Consider the following 25,840-nt stretch of genomic DNA (forward strand, 5'->3'; position numbering starts at 1 on the left):
TGCAAACCACAGAAGAAAATACTGAAATTTTGACTACACAAAAAATATGAACTTGTGTTCATCAAGTTGTGTAGCGCTGACAGTTAATGCAACAGCTGCGTGCACCAACACAGGTGAATCCCAGTCATAAAATCCCACACGAAAGGCAGTCACAGAAGAATGTATACAATGTCATTACATTTATACCAGTTTTAAAGACAGACACAACTTAAAACTAAAACTCTAAAGAAAATCGAGGAGTGATTATCTCAAATTTCAACTCTCCCAGAGAAGACACAGGAGGGTATCAGGACAGGAACACACGTGGCCTTCAAGGTCCTGGTAATTCTCTGCTGCTTCAGGTGGTGGGTTCAAAGATGCTCACTTTGTACATTATGTGCTGTGGGCATGTTTCACAATAAAATGCTTTTAAATGAAAAGGATGTAAAACACCATATAAGACATTATCAACATTAAAGTTTGCTTAGAAGAAGTAGTGGAAAGGTACCTGCTCGTGCGAAAGACAGCACCTCCCGCAGTCAGGTTACAAGTGATTCTCATTCTCCTCTTTTTGTTAATCTCAATTTTATGACTCTCTTACCTGTTGTTTCTGTAAAATGATAAAGGTTGTTAATAATGTTCGCAGAAGGTGTGCTCATTGGCCTAACCACCCCCTCTACCGGGCATGTGATGTATCATGCAGGTTAGTCCATCTAGAGGGGACGGTATGAACCGCCTGTCACACTCAGAAGCTGCGAGGATTCTTCCAGCCCAAAGAAAACAGAGTTAAAGATATTTCTGTTTTCTACCTGCCTCGTCTTTACTTGTTCACGTTAGAAATTGTACTATTGGTGATGCCGTTTGACAACCACAGTGCTGTCACGGTCACCTGCGTCCACGGTTTACCAGTAAGGACACTGTAACAAATCAAGAGAAGTGTGACCAGGACCCGCGGGGGTATCATAAAGTAGATTTCTTTCATTTCTCACTCTCTTTTTAAACCCTCTTAGGTGGAGTCATCCTTTTCTTTCTTGTGCTTTACTGAAGTATAGGTGACTTACAAAACAGTATATTAGTTTCAGGTGTACAGCATAGTGATTCCGCATTTTTATAGGTTATGCTCTATTAAAAGCTATTAATATAGCTAAGAAGTGGGGAGGGTATAGCTCAGTAGTAGAGTGTGTCCTTAGCATGCAAGAGGTCCTGGGTTCAATCCCCAGTATCTACATTAAAAGATAAACAAATAAATGTAATTATCCCCCCCCAAAAAAAGAAAAAAAACTTTAAAAAGAAGATTTTTTTACGTTATTACAAAGCACTCCCTGTGCTATACAATATATCCTTTTTGCTTATCTATAACATAGACATCTGTCAATCCTATACCCCTATGTTCTCCCTCCCTCCTTCCCTCTCCCCACTGGCAACCACTAGTTTGTTTTCTGTGTCTGTGAATCTGCTTCTGTTTTTTTGTGTATAGATTCATTTGCATTGCTTTTTAGATTCCATATAAGTTATCTCATCATGCAGCATTTGTTTTTGTCTGACTTATTTCACTATGCATAATATTCTCTAGGTCCATCAACATGCTGCAAGTGGCAGAATTTTATTCTCTTTATGGCTTTATTCTTTCATATTCCATTGTACATAGACCATGCCTTATTTATCCATCCATCTGTTGGTGGACACTTGGGTTGCTTCCACATCTTGGCTATTGTTAAGTAGTGCTGCTATGAACACTGGGGTGCATGCATCTTTTTGAATTAGTGTTTTTCTCTTTTCCTAATATATGTATATGCAGCAGTGGGATTGCTGGATCACACAGTAGTCCTATGTTCAGTTTTCTGAGGAGCCTCCATACTGTTTTCCTCAGGGGCCGCGCCAGTTTACATTCCCACCAACAGTGCACAGGGCTCCCTTTGCTCCAGACGCTCATCTACTTTTGTTATTTGTGTTCTCTTTGGTGACAGCCATTCTGACAGGCGTAAGGTGACACCTCGTGGCTTTGATTTGCATTTCTCTAAGAATTAGTGATGTGGAGCATCTTTTCATGTGCCTGTTAGCCATCTGTATGTCTTCTTTGGAAAAATGTCTATTTAGGTCTTTGGCCCATTTTTTAAAACTGGGTCATTTGTGTTTTGGATGTTGAGCTGTGTGAGCTGTTTATATGCTTTGAATATTAACCCCTGGTTGATCATCTCATTTGCATGTATTTTCTCTCATTTCATGGGTTGTCTTTTCGCTTTTGTCTGTGGTTTCCTTTTAATGTGCAAAAGCTCTTAGGTTTAATTAGGTCCCATTTGTTTATTTTTGCTTTTATTTCTTTTGTCTTAGGAGAATGATCCAAAAAATTATTGCTGCAATTTATGTCAAAGAGTATTCTGCCTGTATTCTTTTCTAGGAGTTTTATGGTTTCACATCTTATATTTAGGTCTTTAATCCATGTTAAGTTTATTTTTGCATATGGTGTGGGGGAACGTTCTAATTTCACTCTTTTACGTGTAGCTGTCCGGTTTTGATGGGGAGTCCAGTAATCCCATAGCCACTTGTTAGGTCTCTCCTTTGACATTTTGAATCTTGGTAGTTTGCTCCACAATTTGCTTTCATATACAAAATCTTTTCTGTCTTGGAACCTCAGTCAAAACTGCCAAGCTACCATCAGGATGATACACAAGTGCCTATCCATCCCTGCTCAAGTGCTCAAATCCTGCTGCCTTCTTTCTTAACCTGCAGCTGTAACTGCCCTAGTGGCTGGAAGGGAGCACTCTGCACCGAGACCATTTCCACCTGTGACCCTGAGCATGACCCTCCACACCACTGCAGCCAAGGAGCCACCTGTGTGCCGTTGCCTCGTGGATACACCTGTTACTGCCCTCTGGGGACCACTGGAGTCTACTGTGAACAAGGTGAGGCAGAACCTCGGCTCATGCCATCCACAGATTTAACTGAGTCAGCTTCCTTTGGGGAAAGTAAAATGAAATGTGTGTAATAATAAGAGCCCACTCTCTTCTCTGCCCTGTATATTTGACGTTATCTTTCACAGACAGGATAGTACGGAAATTCAGTAGTACAAAAATACAGCTGTAGTTTTAGAATTGCTTTAATTTACTAACTCTAATCACCCTGTCTTGTTGTAGATGTTTTCTGCTAAATGTGATCCAATCAAGTGAGTTTAGGCTCGTGACTCAATTCAGGAACAAGGCTCCATCTTTAAGCTTCTCCCTCTGTATCTTCCACTTGACTAAAACCTTCCAGCGTGTCACAAGGCAGATACATCAGCTCTAGTGCAAAAGAAGAGACTTTCAGGGGTGAAATGGCCCCGAGTCCGGGGAACAACGAGGAGCTTTCAGTTTTCTAGGTCTCATCAGCTTACTTTCTTCCCTGTACCCTACCGCTGGGGCAGGTCATGGCATTTGCATCTGAGGGAGCCCAGTCTCCTGAGTGCTCCCCATGTGGGCTGCAGCTGGTGCTAAGGGTGCCTCTAGGTCTGCTTCCTCTCCTTTAACCCCAGCTTGCCTGAGACCTTTGGGACTTCCTCCACATCACACACACTGCAGGGCGGGAGGCGTGGGTGGAGCATGGAGGTCTTGCCCTCTCCCTCCCAAATAGAGCTGGACCAAAGTCATTCCTCTGCTATCCTTCTTGCAGCCAACAGCACAACCTCGTCTTCATGGACAGGAGAAGGAATGTGGCTCTGTACTGCCCGTCACCCCCAAGCAAGACCGTGCTTCTGCCTCCTCCTGTAACTTCCCCAACCACCTCCCCTACCCTAGCCCTCCTCTTACAGGCGAGATTGGTGGGAAGGCTAGTGGGAGGCAGCCACCTTTAAATCTCCTCCGTCACACCAGAATCCTCTGCTTAAGCTCTACCATCCCCTGGAGCAAGAGCGAACAATGACCAGATAGGTCGCGGGGGCAGGGGGTGGAAAAGGGGCTATGGAGAAAATTAGGAAAGCGTATGCTGCCTAATGTCTCAGGTTATACGTCTTCAATAAATCAACACATCGTCGCATCTAAATGTAGTTCTAAATATCACAGCGCCAGCCACACGGTCCTGCTCCTGCTTCAGTCTGCAGCCCCCTGGCAGCGTTGTCCTCTTCAGCTTCAGTACCAAGAGATGACTGTGGGTCTTGGGGCTGGTTCGGACTTTCAGGACAGGGTGGCAGGGAACTCAGGAAACTTGCAGTTAAGGAATCTGGAGAAATTAAGCCAGAAAAATACGGGGACATGTGGCTGCACCTGCCATGTCCTGACTTCCTGGCTCTGGGTGATCTACTGTTTCTTCATCCCACCTCCCCATCCACCCAGCAGATAAAGCCTTTGCCTCTCCTTCCCCTCTTTAGGAACAGAGGCTGAGGCAGAAGTGCAGGAGCCCAGTCCTCAGTTGTGTTATGTACACCTTTGGTAATTTGAGGGGGTTGTTGTAATAGCGCATTCATACATGTCGTAATTTAATCTTCTTCAGATCGCTTTATCAGATACCTTAATGCAAACATTTTTAATCCTATATTCTCTGAGATCCTATGCGTGTTTAACTCTCCTCCAAAAGTCAAAAGTGTTGATATATGGAGGAGATCTGAAGGTTATAATACTAGTGACGCAGTGAAAGCAATGTGTCATCATGTCGGAAGGGTGACCATGTGATAACGGGATGGAGTTCTGTGTCTGGCCTACAGAAATCAGTCTCTTTCAAGTGACATTAAGACAGATCCTGCTCTTTAAAAATGGCCATTCTTGGTTCCTGGAATATGCTACACTGTTTCCTGGAATATGGATTTTACACACACTCTTCCTGGCCTGAAATGCTCTCATCTTCCCCTCAACATCCAGCGAACACTTCTCCATCCTTCAGATTCTGACTCAGACGTTACTTCTTTAGGGAAGACTTCCCTGACCCGCTTTCAGAGAACCGAGGGCAGTGCCCACGCCTGTTTGTGTCCATTGTTGGTGAATCTCCAGTCCTCACCATGCAGTGCAGAGGGAGAGTGCCTGCTGTAACATTTCACCGAACGGTTCCAAAATAACAAAAACAAATTGTGGCGAGAGGGTGTAGCTCAAATGGTAGAGCATATGCTTAGCACGCACGAGATCCTGCGTTCCATCCCCAGTACCTCCATTAAAAAAAAACTAATAGTAAATAAATAAATAGACCTAAAGACTTGCCCCTAAAAACAAAAACGAAACAAATTGTGATCATTTTCAAGAAGCAGTTCTTGACTTTAGTGAATAGCAAAGTGCTCAAAACTTTACGAAGATGGTGCCCCTCTATTACTCGCAAACCAGTAGCTGCTAGAAACTGAAAGAAAGAACAGAACAAGTGAATGTCAGGGCTACTGTTTGTAACAATAGGGCAAGCCAGAGTTTTGCAGCTTAAAAGATCAAACAATGAAAGCCGAGGGGGTTAACCTAAAGTTTGGGTGTGTGTATGTAATATATATAACATATGATAGCATGTATATAAATATATATTATATGACAGCATATACGTAAGTAGATTATACAAAGAGATGGCAGAGAAAAATACATAGGTAGGGAGGTAGATAAATGAAATTATTTCATAGAGAGTTTAGGAAGTTTGATAAAAGATACCAGAAAAATTGGATCACCCTCATAGAATTCTGAACAAAAATTGACTAGATACACCCTACTATGCTATAAAATAATTTGATTCTTTGTAAAAAGCCATAAAAAATTGTATCATAAACAGTTGTTTTGACAGAAAAAAGTGTTATGTTGGGGATGGTTCTCTACTTTTAGATTCCCAGTTGAAAGTTATTTTTCTATAGTAATTTGTATAGTAAAGTTGATTTTAAGAACTATAAACTGTATTTGTGGTGAAGTAAAAACAATGAGGAAAGAGGTTGATGAGAAATGACAGAATTAAACTTTGTCTACACAAGGTCTGTTTTCTTTATCTCCATTGACCCACTGACTTTGCAGCTTTCCAACGTAGTAGCTACAGTACTGAAATTTAATTTAAAAAACAAAAACAGAACAGATAGCAACCAGGCCACTGAAACCAGGCAGCGGTGTGCTCCTGTGTTTTGTCAATAGCTGCATGTTTCTTATTCCCAGAGAGCTGTTCTCAGTTGCATCATAACCAGCAGCTATCTGTAATATGCAATCATAATTTCTACTCAGTTGATCAATTTATAGGCACGTAGAATGCAGGAAAATTTCCTGGGGTTCAATTCACCTCTATTGTAGTTATAAACTGGTATATAAATTACCAAGAAATTCAATACCAACATCCTTAAACTTAAAAATCCCTAACATATATGTCATTTCTTCCCCTTCTGCCTCTTCTATTTCCCCATCCCAAGAAACCTAAAATCTCAGAGAGAAAATTAGTTTGTACATAGAACTCAATTTACAGCTGTCCTACCTACCTAGTTTTATGATCATCTTTACTGTAAATAAGCCCCACCCCCAAGGAGAATCAAAACTGATATTTATAATCTCTGAATGGCAAGAAATCAGCGCATAATTGACTGGCACACCTGATGAAGCGCAGGGGGCAGGGATGGTGAAAGGGTGTCTGCCTCAAAACACTGCCTAGCATTAGCATTCTTTGTTCTTGTCGCCTCCCCTGGCAGTAACGCTTGGCAGTACGAATCATTCACTAATTCATTAAGATTGTTTACCAGTTCCAGACCACGTGTCAGGAAGACTGCCTTAACAAGACAGACAGGTGCCCCGCTTTCATAGAAGTTACATCCTGGGAGGAGGCAGGCAGACGACAGGTACACCAACCGATGAGGAAAAGCATGGATTGAGTCAACGCCATGAAGGAAATCAAGAGGAGGAGGTGGAAAGTCATCGGAAGAGCACTCTAGTTGGGATGGTCAGGGCGGCCTCTGTGAGTAGTGACACCTACGCTGTCACGTAATGAGACTCCCCCACGTGTGACGGCGAGGGGGTGAGCCCTCTGGGCAGAGGCAAACCCGGAAGCAGGAAAATGATGTTACACGTCTCGGGAGAGACAGGCAGCCACAACTCGCAGGATAGGAGGTGGTATTGCAAGATGCATTTGGAAAGGCAAGCAGGAGCCAGATCTTGCAGAGCCCTGGAAACCATGATAAAGAATTTTAATTTCATGCTGAGAAAATAGGAAGCCTGTGAAGACTGTAAGCATGAGTCAGAACACTTGAACTTAAGTCCTGATGCTTCTAGTAACTAGTAATTCTGTTTCTGCTGCATCGTTTAAGTCTCTGGGCTTCGATTTCATTATTTGTAAACAGGCAACATTAAGTATGCCGACTGTTTTCCACCTGCCCCACCCTCCCCCTCTCCACTCCCCACCCACCGTGACCCTGCCCTCCAGTGCCTTCTCCAGTACGTCGCAGCCGAGTTTGCCCAAGAGAAGTCACCAGCAGGTGATGTGAGGACAGGACGAGAGTTGACTGAGAGCTTATTTCCCAAGGCTCCTCACACGAGGCCAAAACAAGATTTATCTTTACCCAAGGACACAGCTTCTGTCAGAAGGCTGTCGATGAAAATTCAATTAACTATCAAGTTAAGAAGAAAAAGGGAAATTTATGCCAGCCAAACTGAGGATTATAACCCGGGAGGCAGACTCTCAGAAAGCTGTGAGCACTGTTCAGCCTGTTAGAAGCTGAAGGCACAGCCATATATGTTTTCAAGACAAAGGATCGTCCATCAAAACGACACACTGATACTCTGCATAAAGTTCACCAAGTACAGAGTGAGCGGGGAGTCACCACGACCCCCTTCAGAGCTGGGAAAGAACCCTATTCTGTAAGAGGTTGCATTGCTAGTGTCAGGAGAAATGTAAAAACTGGTCTTTGCAGGGGAGCTGGCATTCCCACATTTGAGGAGCTTCGGTTAACGTGTGATGCAGGTGCACACTGCACAGGGTGGGGGAGGGAGGGAGGAGGCCCAGACAAACACACAGAGAATTCTGCTTAATTTTTTCTTGTCTTGCCTTAAAACATAACTTTTATTTCATCAAGGCCCTTACTTTCTTTAACTTCAGGCCTAGGAGTGGAAACAGCTCCCCATTGAGACCAACTCCAAGTGACACTCTATTTCCTGCAGTTTCCTGCCACCCTACTCACACCTTTGTAAATAGCTCTTTTATCCCATTCTTTTCAAATGCCCCTCTCTGTGTGTTCTCTGTTCACTGCCAGAACCCTCCCTAATATAGTAAGTGTCATCTTGCCTGCCTAACAGAATTCACATGAAGTAAGGTATGCAAAAGTTCTCTACTAAGTATAAAGTGTTATAAAATATAGAGTCTTATTTTATCTTCTTGTTCTCAAGATCCAAACTCAGACCAACATTCTTAATAAAGTAATTCAACTATATCATGAATTACATATATATTTTGGTATAAGGAGTTCCAGGCAGGGGTGTAGAACCATAGGACACTGCCAATCATCTTCTAGTCTAACAGTATCAACTGATAAGTGAGGGAACTAATGTTCAGGGAAATTAAATGATACGCCTAAAGTCTCAGAATCAAGTCTCCTGTCTCTCAATCCAATTATTAGCAGGTCCTTACTAGTTTCTTAATAAATATAACAAATATAAGATCACAGTAGATTATCAACAAATTTAAAACACTCTAGCTCTAGATTTTAGCAGCCTCTCATTACAGCCATTCCTTACGTAAATACAGCCTAGGAACTGACAGTGTACAGGCACCGTACGTATCAATGTGCTGTCACACTCCAATTGTCTAAGAAGGCCTAATAAAGGGGCCATGTAATCATTACAAGCCAAATAACTTCAAAACTAAAATTTGCCTTTAAATGACTTGTGAAATGGCAGGGTTGAGAAGAGCCTTAAAAATTGCTTAATCTCAACTCTTACCTTGAAAGAAGTAAAAAATCAAAATTAGGAGGGAGCAGGATGGAGGGGGCAAGTCGTCACACTGCCAAGCCCGTGAGTCCGCATGACATCATACTGCTTCTGTTTCATACGCACAATATAAAAACCAGCAGTCCCGTGGAATAAGTGGAAACTTGTGCGGTCTAAGGTATGCAAAACTGGTTAATCAAATGTCCTTGTCTCAGGATTTCAACTAGTCTTAAGTATTTTAAAGTGTGTGCGTACATCTGAGCAGAGGAGAGCTGGGGGAAATTTTCCATCCCAGCATTATAACTTAAGTAGTGAAATCTGATTTCATCTATCCCTTACGCTTAGATGTCTGGCTAATGGGGAAGAAGTTACCTTCCAAGTCCCTTCAAATATTCACTTATAGCTGATAGAAAGAAAAATCCACGTAAAGACAAGAGGAGGAAGGTTCCTAACTGGCATGTTTTGTTTTCACTGAGGCCCTGCCCCACGCTCCTTTGGAATTCCACGGAGGTGTTGGGCTGTGGTCAGTGATGTCTACAAACCACTTGAATCCAGTGGCTTCAAAGGGCACAGTCACCAAAAGTGATTCAACATGTCTGAGCCTAGTTCCAAACGCGCAGGAATCCACCGTGTTCACACTGCCCAGCCCAGAAACTAGCTCGGGTGTGCGCTTCTTAACCAACCCAGGCCCTAAACCAGCTTTAAAAATTAAATTGATGCAAACAACAGCTCTGGGCTAGATACTTCACAAGGACTATTGATCTCAATTTAAAAAGAAATCATAACAGGTTAAATTAGGGTGCAGTATTTTGCAATCCAGAATAGTCAGTAAAAATTCTATTCTAGCAGAATTCTGGTGTACAATTATTTTGTGAGGCAGACAACATGTCCAGTTTCTTTTCTCATACACTCAAATCTTATTCACTTACTCTTTTCTTCTGTGTTACAGCTGTCTTCCCTGTTAGAATTTATGATTTACAACCACACATGTAACCTTTCCTGAATCATAAAATCTTTCCTCTTGTTTTTCCCCACATTCTTGGTAAATTGCTTTTTTCTATAAATAGCTTTATGCTAACTAACTTCTAGCTATTGCGTGTCATTGAGTTTTATCCAAGTGAGATTCCCTAATATGTGTTTTTAACTTTTAGCCTAGGAAATATTGAAAATGTTTCCATTTTACCTCCATTCTTTCACTTCGTAGTGCAGTTTTCCTTCCACTCACTTCTCTTGTCCAATAAGGTAAAGAAACCATGCGCTCACTGGCATTTGGGGTAAAACAGGCAGATGTTCAAGCTACTTAGTCTCCTGACACCAAGGATACTTGATGGTCCATCTAAATAGTCACTTACAATATATCTTGACTTGATTATACTCTATATTTTAATCAGAAATAAAGAAACTGAATAATTTACAGTGATGCCTTCTGTCTTCCACTATATGAACCATCTTTTTAAAAGCATTTTTAATGTAAGACTTCCCCAAGAATCTCACATCCTTGAGATAAGCATGAGATATTCTCAGAATCTATGCATCTGATCTCTCCCTATAATGGAACCCAGAGCAGAGGGTGTGTGCACACAGTACCGGCCAGAAGGAGCACAGGAGGCTCTTCAATAATTGACCGCATTACAGCAAGCCTATTGTTAGTGGGATTAGAACAGAGTCACCAAGGTACAATGTGTTCAGCTATGAGTGACTCTTGGAAGATAAGGTAAGTTCTTAAATGACAAAACTATGAGTTTATATGAGTATTTATGAGCAATACTGTTTTTGCAACTCAGTTTCCCTGTTTTGTTTTTTGTTTTTAGCTTTGTCTATAAGTGATCCGTCTTTCAAAAGCCATGAATTATCCTGGATGTCTTTTGCTTCCTTTCGTATTCGAAAAAAGACACATATCCAATTGCAGTTTCAGCCTCTTGCAGCAGATGGCATCCTCTTTTATGTTGCACAACACTTAAAAGCACAATCAGGTAAAGTTGGCAAGATCTTTGCAGGGAGAGAGAGAATCCTAATGAATTCCTAATAGTCGATTAAGGAATGTGTCATGGAGTATTTTTTAAGTTACCTAGCCTACAAAACATGTAAACACTTGATCTTTTATGTTCTCTTGTCACCGCAAATGTGTTTATGAGGCGATTCCTACACATGAATGTTACGAAGAGCTTTGTTAGAATTAAAGTCAGCAAAATCCAAATATAGGATATGCACAACTTTATAACAATCCAATAAAAAAAAGAGGTTGGAGTTATGCATAATAGTCCTATGTCAAGAGAAAAAATTTGCATATAAAAGATAAAGGAGAGGCATGACTGATATATCCCCAGGAACCCCATTCACATTTGTAACTCCAAAAATTATTCTCTAATTCAGTCATCTAAATTTTAAACCTAGGATCCACGTTCCAAAATGAGTTTATAAAAGTGTTTTTAACTATAAAAGTTGTGTAATTATCATAAAATAATATGGGATAAAAATATTTTAGTATGCTCCAGTTTGACAGATTGCTTTTTGAGTTTTTATTGCTTACTCCTGATTTCCATGTTCATATCTTTTTCCAGAACTTTGACAAAGACATCTGCATATATAGATACATTTTTACTGCAAAATAATTTTTAAATTTTGCATGTGGCATTTCTCAGAAAATGCAATTTTGGCGATAAAAATAATGGAATCAGTTTATGTTGACAGCGAACAAAAATGATGTTCTGCTTTTCACAATCTGTGTCTTACTTAATATGCTACTGATTAATAAGACTATCAGAGGATTAGACAAAAGTGGTTCCACCTCAATGCACTGGTGAAATACCTTCAAAATAATCTCAAGGAGAAAAGATAATAATCCCAAAGAAAAGAGAAAAATCTCAGAAGAGTTTTGTTCTCCTGTGATTTGATATTTGGTTAAATTCAGGATTAATTTAAACCTCCCTGTGAAAATGCCAAATGGGAGACTCATGCACAAACAGAAAATTTCTATTTGTAAATCAAGAGACATCAAAAGACAATCAACTTAAGTTACATTGCTCATAAAAAAATCAAAGTTAGCCTTTATGATAAGGGCAGGAAATCGAGAGAGATTCTGGACTGTGACTGGCCAAGAATGTGCTCTAATTTTATAACCAGTACACTGGATGGTTACGTTTATGTATAGAAAATAAAGAGCTCGTACACATTAGCAAACAGAGGAGAGAAGGAGCAGGTTTTCTTACATCTGTTATTAACTGGCTTCGTATTTCAGTTCATGGCAGTCGAGGCTTTCCTTTTTTCTGCTATTAGACACTGTTCACAAGGATGAAAATAGATTAGTTTCATGACATAATTGGTGCTGCGTTTAACACTTAAGGAAAGCATGAAAACTTTAAAATATCAAAACTCTATGCTCTGCATCCTCAGACTTAGATCAACCTGAAAGTAATTATCAGATGAAAGGCATAAACGTTTATTAGTAATCAGGTGGTAAGTATGTTTCACTTATCTGCGGTTGCCTGAAACACGGGTGACAGCCCTGTACTTTGTACCTTCTCTGAGAGCTGTGCCCAATGTAAACATTAACCAAGGCTCCTAGTTGATCCTCTGCTAAGAGGAGTGATTAGTAAAAACTGCCCTCTTAATAAGCACTATCAAAACCCACAAATTTGGGTATCAGCAGCCAGTTAGGTTCTCACACATGGAAAACCAGATTCTCAATTAATAAGATTTCTGTGTCTCCTTAGAGGTTAATAATTTGAATAATCTAATACAGTGTAAAAGTTAAAACAAAATGATAACTTGAAAATTATGCTAGTTGATTTTAGTTCTTTGATTTGGGGGAAAAAAATTGAAAATAAACCCTGGCACTCGTTTATCTGTTTCTGCTAAATATTTAATGCCTCCAAATAAGCTTTTTTGATACATGAGCTGTATTATGTTAAGCACAAGTCAATTACACGTAGCCTGAATTCACCTTGATGTGGTTATAATCTTCACAGATAAACGTGTATTAAAAAAGCCTTGTCGCCCACAATGTCAAGTTAAAGCATGCGCAGATAAATAAGGGAAGACGGGGAGATGGGGGCATACAAGCCAAGCCACACGCCTTTGTTTGCAGAAGCCACTCTCCTTGCTCTGCCTTCCAGCTGACGACTTGGCCAGTGATGTCACAGCGCGGCGGCTTCAGCTTTCCTAATCATTTTTTAGATCCTTCATGTTCCAATGTAGTTCTTCATTTTAAGATTACTTACCATAGGACTCTCTGCAACACAAGCAAGGTTAACTTCTTCCATGACTGTGAGAGAGGTTTCTGTCCACTTGCAGGCCATGAAGTATATTTAGAGTGCTATAAATTTTAAAAACCTACAATCGTTTCATTGTTTGAGGTTCCTGTGGTATAAAAAATTTTAAATGATTTGATCTATATTTAATTTTTTCATATATAACCTAAAAGCTTGTAATGCAGTTTCTCTTTCTTCGGGCTTAACATGGTGTTAGAAAAATTTATGAATAAACTAAATTTCTTCCTTTCATTGGGAAAAAATTTTAATTTACACATCATTATAGGAAAAAGATGTTTGATTTTTTACTTTCAGCCGAAAACTAGTTGTTGAGATAAACTCGGTTACCGCATCCCACAAGTATACAAAGGAATTTCTTAATTCAACAATTACTTATTGAGCATCTGATGTGCCCGACACTGTGCCTGGTGCCAGGGATGAACTATTGGGCCAACTCAAACACAGATCCTGTTCTCATGAAATTTGTGAGTTAGTGGATGAGGCAGCTATTAACCAAATCATCACAGCTGTAACGACACGGATGATATTCACTGTAAATTCACTGTGAGGAGAATAATTACAGCAAGAGAGCCACTCTTTGCATGGGCTCGTACACTTCTCCCAGGGGGACGCGAGAGGTGTGCAACCTGAGAGCTGCTAGGTCTCCCCACCACCCTGAATGGCCTGGTGTGGACCACAGAGGAGGTGGGGGGGGGACACCACGTGCAGGAGGGAGGTGAGGCAGTGTGGCACTGCGGAAAGAGGAGGGAAGAAGAGTAGCATGTCAAGAAATAGCATGTCAAGAGTAGCATAGACAAGAAAAGGGAAGAAAAAAAATTACTGGTTGTGAAATATTAGGGGGAAGGGAAATTTGTTATGTAAAATACTTTGCTACCTTCTTAAAGTAATCTTATCTTGAAGGGCTACATTCTTTTCCCAGGCATGCGGAGTTGCGTTCACTTTTCCTCTGAATGCCTCATTGCAATTTCATACACATGCGGGATCCTATTTGTTCAGATTTGTTGACACGACTATATAATGATAAAATGAGATTTTAGATATTATGAAGAAGAAAAACCTAGTGCCATTAAAGCACTAATTATTAAAAAACAAAACAAAACAAAAAAACACCTGAGCAACTCTAGGGAATTAAGGAAGACTTCTCTGAGGAAGTGGCATGTGACCTGAGACCTGAAAGATGGGTAGCAGTTACCTAGATGAGGTGGAGAAGGGCGGTGGGGGGAGGGGGGTGTTCATGAAAACACAACATGCACAAAGTTTCTGTAAGAGGATGAACTGTAACAGGGTCAAGGTAGTACACATATATTTTCACCTGTAACTGGAAATAAAACTTTCTAACATAATTGTGGTTAAGATTTGTAACCTTCTTTTCCCCAAAACTTAAATCCCAGTGACCAGAAAGGGCTAGTTTTTAATGGACTGACATTTCTTTGTTTCTAATTAAACTGGTTTTCTTTCTCAACAGGTGATTTTTTATGTATCTCTTTAGTAAATGGTTCTGTTCAACTTCGCTACAACCTTGGTGACAGAACTATCATTCTAGAGACTCTCCAAAAAGTAACCATTACTGCAAGTACCTGGCATGTGATTAAAGCAGGAAGAGATGGTGCAGAAGGCTACCTGGATCTGGATGGGATCAATGTAACAGAAAAAGCCAATGCTAAAATGAGTTACCTGGATACAAATACTGACTTCTATATTGGAGGAGTGTCATCCTTAAATCTTGTTAATCCCATGGCAACAGCAAATGAACCTGTAGGTTTTCAAGGTTGTGTCCGGGAAGTTATTATAAACCATCAAGAATTACAGTTAACTGAATTAGGAGCAAAAGGTGGCTCAAATGTAGGTGACTGTGATGGGACAGCCTGTGGGTACAGTGTGTGCAAAAATAGAGGCGAATGTATAGTAAATGGAACAACTTTCTCTTGCAGATGTTTGCCACACTGGGCTGGAAATACATGCGACCAGTCTGTGCACTGTTTGAATAATCTCTGTCTCCACCAGTCTCTATGTGTCCCTGGCCAATCATTTTCTTACAGTTGTTTATGTACTTTGGGTTGGGTGGGAAGGTACTGTGAAAACAAAACTTCATTTTCAATTGCAAAGTTTATAAGTAATTCTTACATTAAGTACATTGATCCAGATTACAGAATGAGAAACCTGCAGTTCACTACTGTATCCTTCAACTTCAGTACTACTGAAACAGAAGGTTTAATTGCATGGATAGGGAAAGCTCAAAATGAAGAAAATGATTTTCTGGCAATTGGGCTCCATAATCAGACCTTAAAAATAGCAGTTAATTTAGGAGAAGGCATCTCCGTACCTATGATTTATAGCAACGATACATTCTGTTGTAATCAATGGCACCACTTAATTATAACTCAAAATCAGACTCTTATTAAGGTCTACCTAGATGACAATCTAATTCTCTCTGAGGATATTGATCCACATAGAAAATTTGTTGCTCTAAACTATGGTGGTACTGTTTATCTAGGGGGCTTTGAATATGGTCGAAATGTAAGTATCGTTACTCAAGAGATTTTTAAAAGAAGTTTTGTTGGCAAAATTAAAGACGTATTTTTTCAGGATTCCAAAAAAATTGAGTTAATTAAATCGGAAGGATACAATGTTTATGATGGTGATGAACAAAATTAGGTTAACAAACTAAAACTAGTGATTTTAGTATATAAAATATATTGTAAATGCAGTTGATAGTTATTTCTTTGGCAAATTACTATTACCTGAAACAGTCTAAATGCTAACACATCTTTTTTATAAGCTTATAAAACACAGCTGAAGAAAAGATTTTGGTCATGTTTCCTACAGCCAGTTTATCTGAGTCCTCAGTTTTCACTCCATTTGTTCATTTAGTGTTCCTTCATCGGCAAATTGTTTTTAAATAATTTAGATGGGAATGAATTAGTGATATGTACAAGAAAACAGACAAGCATAAAGTATTAACTAAAAGAAAAAGTAAAATTATGTAAGAAAGGAAATATAACCATATTCTGTTACATGGCTCAGCTATGAATTCCTACATGGCTGCAATAATGTGAAATCTGAAAATGGACTTAAATTACTGCATGAATGTGGGAAGACGGAAGATGAAGGGAAGGAGGCCAGGCTGGTGAAAGTTAAATCCTTATCTTCCAGATTAAGTTATCAATAGATATTAGTTTTTATAACTTAAAAAAAACCACGTATACATGTCATTTACAAATATAAAGGCAAGTATCATAAGAAATATCTAAAAGAACTGAATGAAAGCAGTCACCTCTGGATAGAAGACCAATGCAGACGCTGTTGGACTTTTGTTTATAAACCTTGCAGAATTACTTGACCTTTTAAACTATGTAACTGATCAAATTTTAAAATTAAACTTCATTCACATTTAACTTTTCAAGTCTACAGTCTCAAAACTGAGCATAAAACAGGTTTTGAGTAATGTCATCAAAAACTATTGTTCTGATGTTATCTGTACCATTAAAAGCGTAATTTGAGAAAGTCCTTTTTGCCCAAATACTGCTTATTGAGGTCACTGTGAAGAGCATTTTGACCCCCTCATTGCAGAGTGGGAGGTGGTTACTGCCTGTTGTTACTTAACATCTTCAGAGTTTGAGATTTAAGACCATTTGTCACCAAGAAAGCCACTGTCAACGCATGTCTGCCACAAAGCACTGACAGGCAGCATAGGGCCATGTGGAGAAAAAGTTCGTAATTCTTTACTAAATGGAGAAGTCTATCCTGATAGGATTGCTGCACAGGGAACTTCTCAATGCTATTAATGAGCAAAACCTGCCTGTGCAGACTCCAGTCTATACAAAGAAACTAGGTTAGCACTTTATCACTGGAGAACTTTGCTGAATTTTCTTACTATTTTTGCCACTCCATCGCAATCAGAAGGCTATAGACAGTCTTGCCTATATGCCCTAGAACTCAAGTTAAGAACTCTGGCATCATTCGATGGGACACAAATTGCCCAGACATACTATTCTTATCAACATTAGACAGTGTGTGAGCAAAATACAATGTAAGGTATAATTGCAGGATGTCTATGCATTGATTCAAAGGTTTCCTTTTTTTCTGACAAAAACCACACAAGGCAACTCCGATACGTGCTGAAAAACTTTGACCTAAGTTTGCTTTGGTCCATACCATTCACATTAATTTGGAGTTACTGAGATCATAAAGGTAACGGCTCTAAAGAACTTCCGTTTGATAGCTGACTTTTAAAGGTACATATTATATGTATAAAGGCAAGAAAGTTGCTCTAGGGAGGCTACAAAAGCTTCAAGGAAACTTTGCCGAAACACACTTGGCCACGTGTTCTCATAATGCAGTGTGCCTGCCTTTAAAGCAGCACTTCCCGAAGTGTAGACCCAGGAGGGGCCCTAGATATTTTCAGGGGATCCACAGAGAGTACTTCCTTGCCCAACAACAAATCCGTGTGAAGCTAGATTTTCTTCAGATATTTCAAAGTGACATATTGCTGAACATTAAATGCCGAAGCAGTTAAGAGAATCCAGCTGTCTTAAGCAGACATTGGAAATGTACAAATATATAATCACTCTAAACTAAACTGACTTAGCTTGGAAGTTATTTTTCATAAAAATGTTATTAATGCATAACAGGACTACTGTTAAACACGTATTTTTAAATTTTTTGGCATTTTAATTTCTAATATGCTATATAAGGATAGACACAATCCATAACAAAATCTCTTTAGGGTTTGTAATAATTTTTAAGCGTGTAAAGCAGTCCTGAAACCGTAATTTTGAGAATTGCTGCTTTAAAGCTACTTCTTGTAGCTGCAATTGTTCACGCAGGTGTGATCATCTGCCTTCTGCACCACACTGCACGCACCGGGAGACTGCAGGTGAAGGGCGCTGCTCACGCTGAATTTCAGGAACCCAGCAAATGCCTGCACAATAGGCACAAAGTAAGAACTGAAAACTGCTACCTAGAGATTCTCCTGTACATCAGATGACTTGGCTAAAACTTTTTCACCTTAAAATCCAAAATTTCATGTGGTAAATTATCAGCATTGTTTTTTGCTATCTTTGTGATGATGGTGTTGAAGATTTCCTATGTGACATACTTTTCCAGCACAAAATAAAAATAATCGATAAAGACCGTCCAGGTAATTTTACTGTAAAAGTCATGATGGTTCCAAAACAAAGTGTTGAATGTAAACGTGAGAACACTTAAAGCTGAAACATTTAAGCCAGGGGAAAGCAGTATTTACCTATGGGATGAAGCAGTGAATTCATTTTTTAAAGACACTCTAGCTACTGACCTACTATTTGTGTTTCAACTCACCCATTTAGGTACCCTCTTGCTTTATACACGAATTACTGAAATTCTTCATGAAACAGGAATCAAAGAACCAGAGTGTTAGGCACCTTTATAAAAGCAGTAGCCAGTTTTATTTGTGATTTGCATTTAGAGACAAGTGTCAAGTGCTGACTATGCCTATTGCCCTCTGGTCATTAGTGAGCGGCAACCCTTACCACCGTCTCTGAGGGATCTGAGGAGACTGGAATAGTGTTAACTGCTATGTTCAAAAACGAAAAAAGAGCTGGCTCATTAGCAAGCTCTCAAAATGCACTGAAGCTTGATTTACACACAGCTACTATTAAAAACTGAGAAGAGCTGAATGTGAATTTACCGGTTATTTAGTAGTTTTGTGTTAACGCACATATGTAAACACATTAATAATATCCAAATGGCTTGTCACTCCATTTTCTTCTCTATTTGTTGGTATTATTTTTCCTAACTTTTAAGCATTCGGTATGGCCTTAGATGTTTTATAACTCCGAAAGATTTGTAACTGAGCTTGAGTTCACCCACAATTAGCAAGTTAAGGCCTGTCATCCTCACAGTTCCCTACATTCCAATCCCTGGAGCCTGTACATATGTTAGGTACATGGCAAAGGGGAATTAAGCTCACAGATGGAATTTAGGTTGCTAATCAGCAGAATCTTAAAATAAGATGATCTTGGATTGTCTGGGTGGGCCCAGTGTATTCACAAGGGTCCTTAAAAGTGGAAGAAGGGATCAGAAGGGAGGGTCAGAGGTGGCAAAGACTCAGCCCCAGGTCCGTGAATTTGAAGATGGAGGAAGGGGGCCATGGGGCAAGGAAGGCAGGCGGCCTACAAAAGATGGAAAACACAGGGAAATGACTTCTCCCTCACAGCCTCCAGAAAAGGAACGCACCCTCCTGACACCTTGATCTGAACCCACTAAGAGCCCCATCAGAACTCCGACCCACAGAAGTGTAAGATAAATTTGTGTGGTTTTCTGTCACTGAATTTGTAATAATTTGTCACAGCAGCAATAGAAAACTAACAAAATGAGGACTGGAGAATTAGGATTTGAAATGAGTATGAATTTTGCAAATCTATACAGGACACTCCACAGGTTTTTGGTTGTGTCTTCATGCTCACTCTGAGGAAATGGTTGCCTGGCAGAGATTCAGACAGGTGGGTGGACTGGAGAGAGAAAGGGCTGTGAAAGGTCCGTGTGATGATCAGGCCTCTGCCCCTCTCCCTCATTCTCAATTCTCAGAGCACCAGTGCGACACATACAGGCTTTCGGAGAAAAGGAGAACTGAGCTGGAATTCCACCTCTGGCAACAGCAGCCTAAGCTTGGGCAAGTTTCTCAGCTTTCTAAGTACCAGTTTCCTCAGCTCTAAGACAAGTCTTCACCTTTCGGGCTGGCTAAGGTTCACGTAAAGCTCTCAACACCAGGTCTGACACAGAGAGGGTTCACGGAGACTTTCTTGTTGCCACAAGTACTACAGAGGTGGACTTTGTGTAGGCACTGAGACACCCTGGTACATTTTACTTAATAGAGGGGTGTGTGAACTGTCTTAACATGGTTCTAAGTTTTTTAAAGCATCAAACTGTTTTTAAAAGAGCAAGCTTGCCTTAAAACAGGAGAAACTAAAAGATGAATTTCATGTAACTGCTAATTTGTGTAAGGCTGGCTGATAGGTGAGACTTAAGACAATGAGAATGGCTTTGGAATTAGCACTTACTGGGAACTTTTCTCATCTTTCCTTTCTCTCCTCACAAGTTAAAAAACCTTAAAGTATTTAGTTACTATGCCAAAACCTACCCTCCACAATATCTCAGTCAGCCAGGGGCTGAGAGACCTGGCTCTATCACTTGGTAGCCCTGTAATCCCCAAAGATGGTCAACTAACAGAGGGCTACGTGGGATCTGTCAATTCTCCGAGACAGGAGGAAAGAACCGTGAAGTAAATGTAACAACAGTATGTATGAGATACCACTGGGTAAGAAGGAATCCAAGACTGACTTAGAGGCTTTTCAATTGGCTAACCCATTCTTCTTTACTTGTACCTCGCAAAAGAAACCTTGTGTCTGATCGACCCCCCAAACAGAGAGGTCAGTGAAAGCAGATTTATCGACAAACACACAATGGACCCTTCATATCTGTGGGTTCTACATCCTTGAATCAACCACCGGATGGGGGCCAAAAAATTCCAGAAAGTCCCAAAAGGCGAGTTTTGTTTGCAGACTGACTTGTTTTCTAACAAGTTAGTTTCCAAAAGAAAAGTAGAGCAAATTTAAACAAACTTTATTTGAATACAAATCCTCTGTTTCAGAACTTATTTGATGATAAATTTCAGAGGATCAGGATGACCACAAAAGGGGTTTCAAGTTGCTGTAAATTAGACAAAATGATTAGTGTTGAATTTCCACTGGTTCTCTCTCCAGTAAGAACAGCAAGGCTGATTCAGTTTCAAAACCTATTTTTAACTCTGATCTGTCAACTGTTTAGGAAAACAAACACGTTTTATCTTCTTAATTTTGTGAAGTCAGTTATATTTTTCATTAACACAGGGAAGTAAAAATATTGGTTTCTCCCTCTTTGGTCCCAAGTGTTTGTTATCATTTGGTAGCTACTGCTTTATATTATAGCGATCAATACAGTAAGTAGTTTCAGGTGCAAATAAATTTAGATTTGGGTTAACAATGGTCTCATGTGCTTTAAAGTAAAACTTGTATACGAAACTGTAGTTACCCCCCAAAACAAGTTAGGGTTAATGACACATTTTACAAAAAGATTCACAAAACGTTTTTCTTAAAAGCTCTGTGCTCATACAATGATTAGTCAGTATACCAAATTCTGATGGTGCACCAATTTTCAGAAACATACCTATAAAGTGGGTTATAGAGCTGCACAGTTTTTCCAGTGATAGTTCTAAATTCTAGTCTCTTCAGAACTACACAATTTATCTCAATAGCCTATAATCTAAGATAAAGAGTTCTTCCCCTCATCTTACTTAGCCTGTATATTCTTGGCTGAGTAAGGGGAAGACAATGTCTGAACGTAAGTAAAGCCGTAAAGAAGAAATTCTTCTACGACTGAATTTCAAAGCACACACACAAAATAGGTGAGAAATTCTTTTATCATATTTAGAATCAAAATATCCCTTAAAATATGTACATTTTACAGTAAAAAGGATAGCAAAACACAAGATCATGTACAAGCTTAAGTATTCAAGTTTCTGAAGAGCCAAAAATGGAAAAGAAAATAGTGGGCTACCACGAAGCTGTAGTGCGATAACAGATGCCTTCAACAAGTGCAGACTAAAGCAATACACGGACTCCTCGGGCTCCGATTCCTGGTCAAAAACTGCTCCACTAAATGATTAATATAATCTGATTATGAAGTTGCTTGGCTTTCTGCTGCTCCTCTACCATTTCTTTAAAAACAGTGCAACTGAAAACAAACTTACAGAGTACACATTACTCTCGAATTAGTCATTATATAAAGGACATTCACTAGAGGCAGTAAATATACTCCATAGTTAACCATTTTTACCAATTTAGGAATAAAACTAAAATTTCTAAGCCTTTATTGCATATTAATAAAACAAATCTTTGAATATACAGCAATGTAAAACTTTTAAAAATATTAAACTGCTATAACTAGGGACAGTTGATATGAAGGGATGGTGAGCACTGGTACAGAGCACGCTGCACCACACACAGAGTTGACTGTTCTGCAAACCACCAATATTAAAAATTTAAAAGATGGCACAATCCTAGCAGGCAATCATGAAGTTTTTAGGATAACACTCAACAGTTACTTAAACGTGATCTCGAAGCAGCCTGCGACCTTTACCTTTTGCTCTTAGCTCTGTCGGCGTGGTCCCTATCTTTGTGGTGCCTGTCTCTGTCCTTTTCTCCTTCTCTATGCTTACTCTTCTCTCGCTCTTTGTCCTTCTCCTGGTCTTCACTTTTAGGCTTGTCCGGCTTCTTGTCTACGCTCCTGCTCTCCCTGCTTGCTCTTCCGTCTGCTCCTCGATCCCCATGTGACAACCGTGCCCTCTCTTTATCTTTATGCCCTTCCTCCCTGCTTTTTCTGTCTCTGTCCTTGTCCTGGGCTCTGTCTCTGCGTCTATGCCTCTCAGATTCCTGCTCCCACTCTTTGTCATGGCGCTCCCTTTTCAGGTGGTGGGAATCACTATAAAATCTCTGACGATCCCCTTTACCCCTGTTAAACGGTCTATCCAGTTGCTGTTGGTCTTGCCTACCCCAAGGGTCACTATGGCGCCTTTCTGGTCTCCGAATGTCTTTAACCTGGTAGAAATTTTGTGGGCCTATGTACCTTGATGCTTGTGAAAGGGGACCCATCATACGCTGTGGCTGGCCTGTCAGATGAACAACAGGTGGCCAGGGAACCATGGGATTTTGAGCAAAACCAAAGCCTGGAGGAGGAAGTAATGGGGGTGGCAAATGTGGTGGAAATCCAAACATGCTTTGTGGGGGGAAATTAGGAGGTCCTGGAAATGGAAATCCAGGGGAACTAGACTTGAGATGCTGAAGGCTGGGCTGCTGGGGCCTGATGGGTGAAAAGTTTGCACTTGTTCTGGGGCTGGTGCTTCTGGAAGTGAAGTTGATGCTTTTAGAAGGAAACTCTGATTGACATGTGTTTCCAGCCTCAAAATGAGATGTTGCCCCTGCTGATCCTCTTCGAAATGGGTGCACAGTTTCAATATTTTGCATTAAAATATCCTCCTGTAAGGGCTTTGCTTGCTCCGTTTGAGAAGTGTGTGTATTTTCTACTGACGGTGAATTCTGTGCGACCCCTGAACTATCACTCTGCTGAACACACGAGTTTTTCTCCGCAGAAGGCGACTTCTCCTCAACACTGACTTGTTCTGGTAAGTGCTCCTTGTGTGACAGGCCAGGCAGAGGGTGTTTCTCCCCATTCCGGCAGCTGTCTCCATCCTTGCTTTCTGAAGCAGGCATCTGCTGGCTTCGTCCTGCTGCCTGCCTAGGATCCCTTTTCAGGTTGATGAACTGCGGGGACCTTGCTGTATTAGCAACAAGGTTTTCACTGCAACTCACGTTACCATCTGTGTTTCCTTTCCCTACGTTAGACCTGCAGGGAGAACCAGTATTTGAAGTCCGATTATCTTGCAAATTACTCTCTTGATCTTGCAGCGGCTGTCTTTTTAATGCTCTGTCTTTACTCTCACCAGTCTCCTCTTGTTTTGACTGAATTGATAAATTTGTTAAGAATGCTTCTGTAGAAACATCTGGCGGTTTACCTCTGAGGCTAAGACTTGTCAAAGGTCCAGGAGAAACGGAAGAGGTCCCCATTCCTGATGCTTCTTCTCCTCCTCCTCCCCCCGAATTACCTGTAGATTCTGAAAGATTATCTCCTTTAACCTTTACTTCCTTGGCTTCACCATCAGTTACTTCCACTGTATCTATTTTCTCCGCTTTGGAGTTGGCTTGCTCATTTATAAACGGAATTTCTTTAGCAGTGCTCTGCTCTATCACTGCCTGGGCCTGTTCATACACTTGACCAGAAGTGCCCAAGAGGCTCTGGAGGATATCATCCACAGGAAGGGGTTTACTTGCCAATTCCAGAGTAGAAGGTTGATTTTCCCAGCCAATCAAGACCCCAGGAAGGAATCTTAAAGGTTTCGGTGGCTCCTGTTTGCTGACTTCCACCAAAGGTTCAATTACTGTGGGAAGGTCTTCCTGAAGAGCTTGCTGAGGCTTATTTCTCTGCTTGTGCAACACAGTTGTAAAAGAATTAAAGAAGTCATTTTCTTCCTCTGGCGCTTCCTCTGTGGAAACTTCTATCTTACTTTTCTTATCAGGCGGCAATGTTACTGGCACACCTTCCGGCGTCTCAGCTGCATGACTGGTGCTAACACTAGCGCTGTGTTGCCGCTTCAGTTTTTGACGAATAATTAAACCCAACAACAGATTAGGTCTGTGCAGTTCAAGCCCTGTATAGAGTGAAAAGCACCAATTAACAGTCACTTTCAATCACTACAATAAATAGTAAAACATCTGCACCTAGCTTAGTACAGCCTCTTAAATGGGAGCCTGTCCCTGTCAGGTCACACCGACTGGGCTGGCTCCCAGGAGAGCACAGCCAGCTTCTCCACTGGAGCCCCGCCGCTCACTTCGTTTCATTCACACTCTGTTGTTAACTATGTACCTACCAGGTCCATCAAAGGGCACGAGAGGGTGTGGGATTTTATCCGTGGCGCCCAGAGGGATAAGGTACATGTCTTTAACCTGCTTCATGTTGTTAGCAGCCACTCCATAGCGCTTCCTGCTGCTGAAGTACGCAAACAGCAAAGTGTAAGAAATCTGATCTTCTTCAGTCACAGGTGTGAAGCGAACCACACAAATTTCCTATTCAAGAAAACAGAAATGGTTTAAAATAGTAACCAAAACAACAGCTTGGTTTTAAATACCATTTCTCAGTTAGTAATAATCTACTGAATTTTACTCCAATTAACAAATAACACGGTTTACCACCTTAAATGCAGATAAGAATACTAAAAGGAAACAGCTCTTAGGAAAAGACCTTTGCTGCTCTGTTGGTGGAATCGTTTATCTAAAAATGTCCCATGAGAAACTGAGTCCCAAGGTAATTTGTTCAAGGCGACACAACTGTTAGTGGCAGAGAAGATATTTAAAACCAAGTTTTTGATATCTATACTATATCCTTATTTCCAATGTTATAACTTGTATAGAGAGTTGCCTGCATTCTCAGCACACGAAAAATTAACAGTACCTACCATCATCCTACCATGTACACTTACCAAGAAACACACAAATCCACTGATAATCCAGTTTACAGGGACTCAATTTAGGAATAAAAGGGTCTGAGTGAAAAACCTCAAATACACATATGCTATAAATTTGGTAAAATCATTTGGCCTCCTCAGGAACTCATCTGTTTGCCTCTGGGTTCTTGGCTTTGTTTCAGGTAGAAAACACAGTCCCAATTTGGCATTAATTTCATAGTGTGAAAAATGGATGCTTCTTCATGAAAGTATACAATTAAATGGGGAAAGCCAGATCTACTACAAAGCCTAAGTTGTTACAAGATCCTAGAAAAAACCATGTGAATGAGCTGAACTATGGCTCCACCTCTTAAAAAAGGTCTGTCAGCCAGAATGTCCTCCTTTGGAGGCAACGACTATTACAGCGTGTCAGTCAGTTCAAGACAGAGGCACACTGTACTGGTCAGTAATACGTGGGCAGATTAAGAACAAATCGCAAAATCTCCAGGCGTTAACACTTCCCAATACCTTCCTGTGACTTTAGCTGTCATGAGAAAGCGAAAGCAAATAATGTAGTAACGTTTTTTTAAAATAGTTTTTCAAAGTTCATTTGTATTCTAGCCCTGTATCAGTTTAAATTCTAAAATTCATATTGGAAAAATATTTTCAGCTGAAGATCACCCGTTTTTAATTACTTC

General features: G+C 40.3%; 2 protein-coding genes across 7 annotated transcripts in view; one reads left to right on the forward strand and one right to left on the reverse strand.

Moving 5' to 3' along the window:
* Positions 1 to 15,724, forward strand: part of EYS (eyes shut homolog) — a 1,174,088-nt gene extending 1,158,364 nt beyond the window's left edge. The window contains 3 exon segments of the mRNA XM_006211933.3: positions 2,710 to 2,882; positions 10,610 to 10,771; positions 14,535 to 15,724. Coding sequence (XP_006211995.2) covers positions 2,710 to 2,882; positions 10,610 to 10,771; positions 14,535 to 15,724 — 1,525 coding nt within the window.
* Positions 15,725 to 21,488: 5,764 nt separating this feature from the next.
* Positions 21,489 to 25,840, reverse strand: part of PHF3 (PHD finger protein 3) — a 71,718-nt gene continuing 67,366 nt past the window's right edge. For all 6 annotated transcript variants that reach the window (XM_072965504.1, XM_072965502.1, XM_031676060.2 and 3 more), the window contains 2 exons: positions 24,570 to 24,765; positions 21,489 to 24,350 (listed from right to left, as the gene is read on the reverse strand). In XM_072965504.1, the coding sequence (XP_072821605.1) occupies positions 22,222 to 24,350; positions 24,570 to 24,765 (2,325 nt within the window). In that variant the 3' untranslated portion in view covers positions 21,489 to 22,221. The remainder of the gene's footprint in view (positions 24,351 to 24,569; positions 24,766 to 25,840) is intronic.

The sequence above is a fragment of the Vicugna pacos genome, chromosome 8 (assembly GCF_048564905.1).
Source record: "Vicugna pacos chromosome 8, VicPac4, whole genome shotgun sequence".
In the NCBI taxonomy this organism is placed as follows: Eukaryota; Metazoa; Chordata; class Mammalia; order Artiodactyla; family Camelidae; genus Vicugna; species Vicugna pacos.